This window comes from Buceros rhinoceros, unplaced genomic scaffold (genome assembly GCF_000710305.1).
Source record: "Buceros rhinoceros silvestris isolate BGI_N320 unplaced genomic scaffold, ASM71030v1 scaffold26971, whole genome shotgun sequence".
NCBI classification, from domain to species: domain Eukaryota; kingdom Metazoa; phylum Chordata; class Aves; order Bucerotiformes; family Bucerotidae; genus Buceros; species Buceros rhinoceros.
The window spans coordinates 4,435-9,505 of record NW_010394066.1 but is presented as its reverse complement, the minus strand read 5'-3'; the positions used below and the strand labels follow the sequence as shown (position 1 = coordinate 9,505).

Sequence of the window (5,071 nt, the reverse complement as noted above, 5' to 3'; positions counted from 1 at the left end):
TGAAAGATGAACGGATCCCTGCATTTCCAAGGCCCAGGTTAATTCCCACCACTATCATGCCCATCCTCCTATTCTCTTTCTCAGAAGCTTTGCCTCAAGGAATGACAAGGGCTCTGTGGCTGGTTACCATCACTCACTTGATGCTGCAAGCATCTTTCTGAGCTCCGCTGGTTCTTCACTAGATCAAAACACCAGGTCTGACATCTCACACCAGCTCAAGACTACCACTGAGCCCAGGGCAGCTGTTACTCCAGTTCCTTCTTTCAAAGTCTGGCAACCCCAGGATGACTCGTCTGACACTACACGTTCTCCAAGTCCTGCTTTTTTCTGTGCAGCTCCTCATTCAGCCTTGCTCTCTTCATGGTCTGCCTTCACTATCATCATCATCATGGCTTGGCTTTGTGAACGAAGATCTGGGAAGGGCTTTTCCCACGCTCACTGCAAGCGATGAGTGCACCCTTCGGGGCTGCGCGGTGGGTTTTTTAGGTGAGGCGCAGCGTGCACGGAACTGGCTCCACCCTTTACACCTGAGGTTCATCTGCCAGGGCCCAGCGAGCTTGGACGGTGACAGCGAAGTCCTCGGGTCGTAGGTTTGGTTAGAGTGTCCTTCTCTTAGATGATGGATGCCTTACAGGGCTGAACGAGCTCCATCTGCCCGGGTTTGGAGTCAGAGTTGTCCTTCTCCTAGGATGGTGCCCGAAGGCTAGTGAGCCCATCCTGCCCGTGGACACACTGTGTCTGACCCTTCAGCTGAGACCTGTCTGGCCTGGGAGACCCCACCGGAGGCACATGCCACCACCAGCACAGCTCTCAACCTCACAAGGGCACGCAAGCTCCTTCCCCACGGCAAGGGGGTGCCCATGAAAGAGTCGCTGCTCTACCTCCGGACATCACAGACCCGGGCATGGGCGGCCGGGACCTGCCAAGAACGGGAATCCTGGAGGATGCCTTCACCATGACAGCTCCAGAAGCTCAGGTGACTTCCAGGGGCAGCTGGCTTATGGCCCTCCAACACTTTGCCTCAGCCAAAGTCCCTCCCTTCCCTCTCCCAGATGCTGAAGACCTCTTCAAATGCTCCTGGACGTGGAGCCATCACCCTGAAGACCAGGACTCCCACTGGGGTTTGCTACGGGACAAAGCAGTGCGGGGAAGCAGGGACAGAGCTGCCATCAGGTAAGGCTCTGCCCTGCGCTTCCTTGAAGGGTGGAACATGCGCAAACTGCCCTGAGCTTTCAGGGGCTGGACTCTGCACACTGATTTCAGGGCAAGGTACTCCTCAGCGAAGCGTCTGTCCCTCGGTTAGTGCCTGCACGTACAACATGGTGACAGACAGCAAGATCCTGTCACACCACTTTCCAGCGTAAGTCACACATCAATTTCCTGCCTTCTGTTCCACATGAATTAATGACAAGGTTTACGTAAGGGTGCATGCTGGAGCGGGAAACCAGTCCAGGAACCCTGGAAATCTTCCCCAGTCCTGTATTCCTAATGCCTTTCAGGCTCCACGTAATACTGAAGAAGCTGAAAAAGGTCATTTGTAACAATGTCAGCCTCAACTGCAGGGAAACAGTCAAAAAAGAATGGAAATGTTCCCCGGCTGTGCAGAATCCCCAGAGGCCCAATTCAGGGCTGCACAGATGACCAGGTCGTGAGAGAGACCAACCAACCTCTCGAGTGCACAGCAAACCTACAGCAATTAAAGGGCATTTTCGCTAACGGCGGGTCCTGGGGTCTTCTTTCACCGTTTCCACGTTGAGCGTTATCTCACTTTGTAACTATACGGGAAGGCTATAAGGCTTTTTTTGGTAAGAAAATAAAGCCTTAGAATTAAACACCACGTTTCTCCTCAGCAATTTCCCAAGGCTATTAGAAGGGTTACTTAATTCCACAGCAGGCACCATTAGGTCAGCTGAAGGCAAAGACTGATACCACAATTCTTTACAGTTTGTTTCTTTATTCAGTAAACATCTAGTTACAAGTTTCACAAATTAAAAAAAGTGGGGGAGCTGATCGAAGAGGGGTCAAGGGTGGGGGGGCCACAGGCTGATCCAGCTTTTGCTCTGCTCCTCCCCTCCGTAACTCACACATCTTTCCGCTTCTCCACAGCTGCCCCAGGGAGCAGGAGAACCAAAGCCTCTGTCCCAGCGAGGGCACCAGCACAGCGCTCTAGCAGGATTCCCTCCTATTTCTTTCGCAGGGGACTAAACACAGACTTGATGCGTTGGGGTTCTGTCTGGTGGATTTTGGTAGCGAGCCAACGGCTACAAGTGTGGCTCCTGAAGAAGATTCTAGAAGCTCCCCTAGCTCCAAGTCAGAGCCACCTCTGATCAAGGGCAAGCCAATCGGCACCTCTCTGGTAACTAACATATCTGAGAGCTGGGTGGGGGGAAAAAAACCTGCCGGGCAACTCCCCTTGTTTTGGAGAGGAGTGTGATGTGAGAGGAACAACCGTGTGGACACCAAGGTCAGTGAAGGAGGAGGGGGGAGGTGCCCTGGGGCAGAGCCTCCCCTGCAGCCCGTGGTGAGAGGACAGGCTGACCCCCCGCAGCCCATGGAGATTACCAGCGGGGCAACATCCACCGGCGGCCCACGGAGCGCCCCACGCTGGAGCAAGCAACTGCACCCAAAGGCAGCCACTGCTCCGAGGCAAGTCCACACTGGAGCGGTCTGTTGCTGGGAGGACTTAACCCTCCTGGAAAGGACCTGTGCTGGAGCAGTTTGAGGAGAGCTCCAGCCCGTGAAACGGACTGACATTGCAGAAGTTCACAGAGAACCATCTCCAGCAGAAGTACTCCATGCCGGAGCAGGAGAGAAATGCAATAGGTGGGGGAAGGTGTTTTTAAGCTCTGGTTGTATTTCTCACTATCCTGCTCTGATTTGATTGGTAGATTGGTGGTGGCATTTAAATTAAACTGATGCTGTTTCCCCAACTTGAATCCGTTTTTCGTCCGTGACCGTAACTAGCGAGTCATTCCTCCCTGTCCTCATCTTGACTCTCGAGTCTTTTGTTACATTTTCTCCTCCCTATCTCACTCGGGCGGGGAGGAGTGAGTGAGTGAGTGAGTGGTGTTGCTGGCTGAGCGGGCCTAAACCACAACACTTCAGAACCAGCCCAACCCAAACAGAAACAGTGGAAAGGATGGAAGAGGCGAGGTGGCAGCTCCTCATGCCCACTACTGACAGGAAGAACAGAACCAAGAGAGAGGAGAAAGGAAATGGGCAATTAATGTGTTCCTTGCACATCAGATTCCCCATGCCCCCTGGAGCACCCAAATGGGGCAAAAAAGATCAATGCAGAAGATTAGTTGCTTTGTTTCAATTCTTAAGTGGGAGAAAGGTTAATACTAAATTTGAGGAGGGTCCAAGTGGTGCTTTGAAGGGGCTTCAGAGTTTCACTGTCTGTACCTGGGAGAAAGAGAAATGGAGAACACAAAAAGATTAAGTGGTGACTAGAAAGCAGCACGGAAGAAGGACAAAGACGTGTTTAAACTGATGTCTAGGCATCAACAAAAAGGAAAAAAGTCCCTTTTCAAGCACTAGATCACATCCCAGTGAACCCTTTTCAAATCAGAGGAGAGCAGACACCAGCACTTACTTATATTTCAAACTGGACCAACAGCAAATGATCTGTCCCTAAGTTCCACGCAATGACAGTACAAACACTCTACAGACTGCAACCCTACACCATTTCATACCATTTCAACCATCAGTTAAGGCTGGCACTACACTTTTTTGTGCATGACAAAGCTCACTTGAACAGTTTCCTCTTTCCCATTCAGAACAGTATTTTCTCAAAATTCGCATCTTGCCCTGCTCTCTAGATTAAATGGGGAAACCCACTTCCAAGCAACGCTTCAAAATCGCCTTAGATTGGGGCAATGAAAAAAACCCCATATGGCTATGGGGCAACCACAGAGAAGAATAGGAGGGAAAAAACTTGTTAAAGACTTACAAGAGTGTGTAGGTAGATTTGGGGGTGGTCACACTGCACCCCCCACAAGGTCTGCCCTGGGTTCACCAGTCATACCGACGAGACTGTCTCGAAGGAGAATCCTCAGGGCCCTGGATCGCAAGACGAGTCCCTTCAGCCCGACGGCCACTACTGCCTTCGTGACGTCGGTAATCCAGCCCCCGCTGCGGCCGAAAACGGGATGTCTCTCGCCTCCACTCATCGTCAAATGCGGCTGCATCACCTGTGTGAGGGAAAACCAAGCTCAGATGGGGAGGTGGTGGGGAAGCAGCAGCTGGGTTTGCTGGGATGAGGACACGGGCAGTACTCACTTTCATCCATGTTGATGTAGTCCTGCCTCTCCTCCTGGTCACCTGTGCGATGGTTCCGGGATCGCTGCATGATGTGGGCCCGCTCCCTGATGTGGTGTCCAATCGACATCTGTTCCAAGCCACTGTCCGAGTCTCTCACGGTCCGTCTAGTCTCACGGATCTGAGGGCAGATTCCCAGGTAGGATCAACGTTTGAATTCATTCGCTTGGTCCCATAAGGCACTCTGATTCTTTCCTGCAGTACTGCAGCCTCGTTGCACTGCCACCACTCCCAGGACGTCAGATGCAGCACAACGAAGCGGGAAAAATGGATTCCCCCCCGCCAGCACTTCCCATCCCCTCCGTGACCCTCGGCATGGTTCAGTGAGTCACACCACACTCCTCAAACTGCAACTGACTGCAAAGCAGAAGCGCTGTGGGCGGACAGCACTGAGCCACCGAACACAGTCTATCCACCCACAGCAAAACCAGGAGCCTCAAGCTGAGGCAACTTACTGCAGGCTCCTCCTTACCCCACCAGGTGCTGAACGCATCTCTGAGGTCTCTTGATAGACTTTGGGCCCATCACCCAGGTTGGAATAGGAGATGACAGTTGAGGAAGTAAATGTCTGGCAGTTAGCACCACTTGTCATATGCTCCTGCAAGAAGAAAAGTGGAATGGTAAGAAGAAGGAACAGGAGGGAAGAAGAGAGGGCAGTTAATTCTCTCTATATACAATGAAGTAGGAAAAAAATTACACTAGAAGGAATATAATTCCCACGGGTCCATCTTTCTGGAGAATACATCTTCCT

General features: G+C 51.9%; 1 protein-coding gene across 1 annotated transcript in view; it reads right to left on the bottom strand.

The window, feature by feature from the left end:
- Positions 1-1,934: 1,934 nt before the first annotated feature.
- The window catches only part of MLF2 (myeloid leukemia factor 2), a gene marked incomplete at its 5' end in the record, with an annotated part of 5,773 nt that continues 2,636 nt past the window's right edge, over positions 1,935-5,071 (bottom strand). Inside the window, 5 exons of the mRNA XM_010145128.1 lie at positions 1,935-2,212; positions 3,099-3,405; positions 3,953-4,193; positions 4,282-4,441; positions 4,793-4,918. Of these exons, the coding sequence (XP_010143430.1) occupies positions 4,015-4,193; positions 4,282-4,441; positions 4,793-4,918 (465 nt within the window). The remainder of the gene's footprint in view (positions 2,213-3,098; positions 3,406-3,952; positions 4,194-4,281; positions 4,442-4,792; positions 4,919-5,071) is intronic.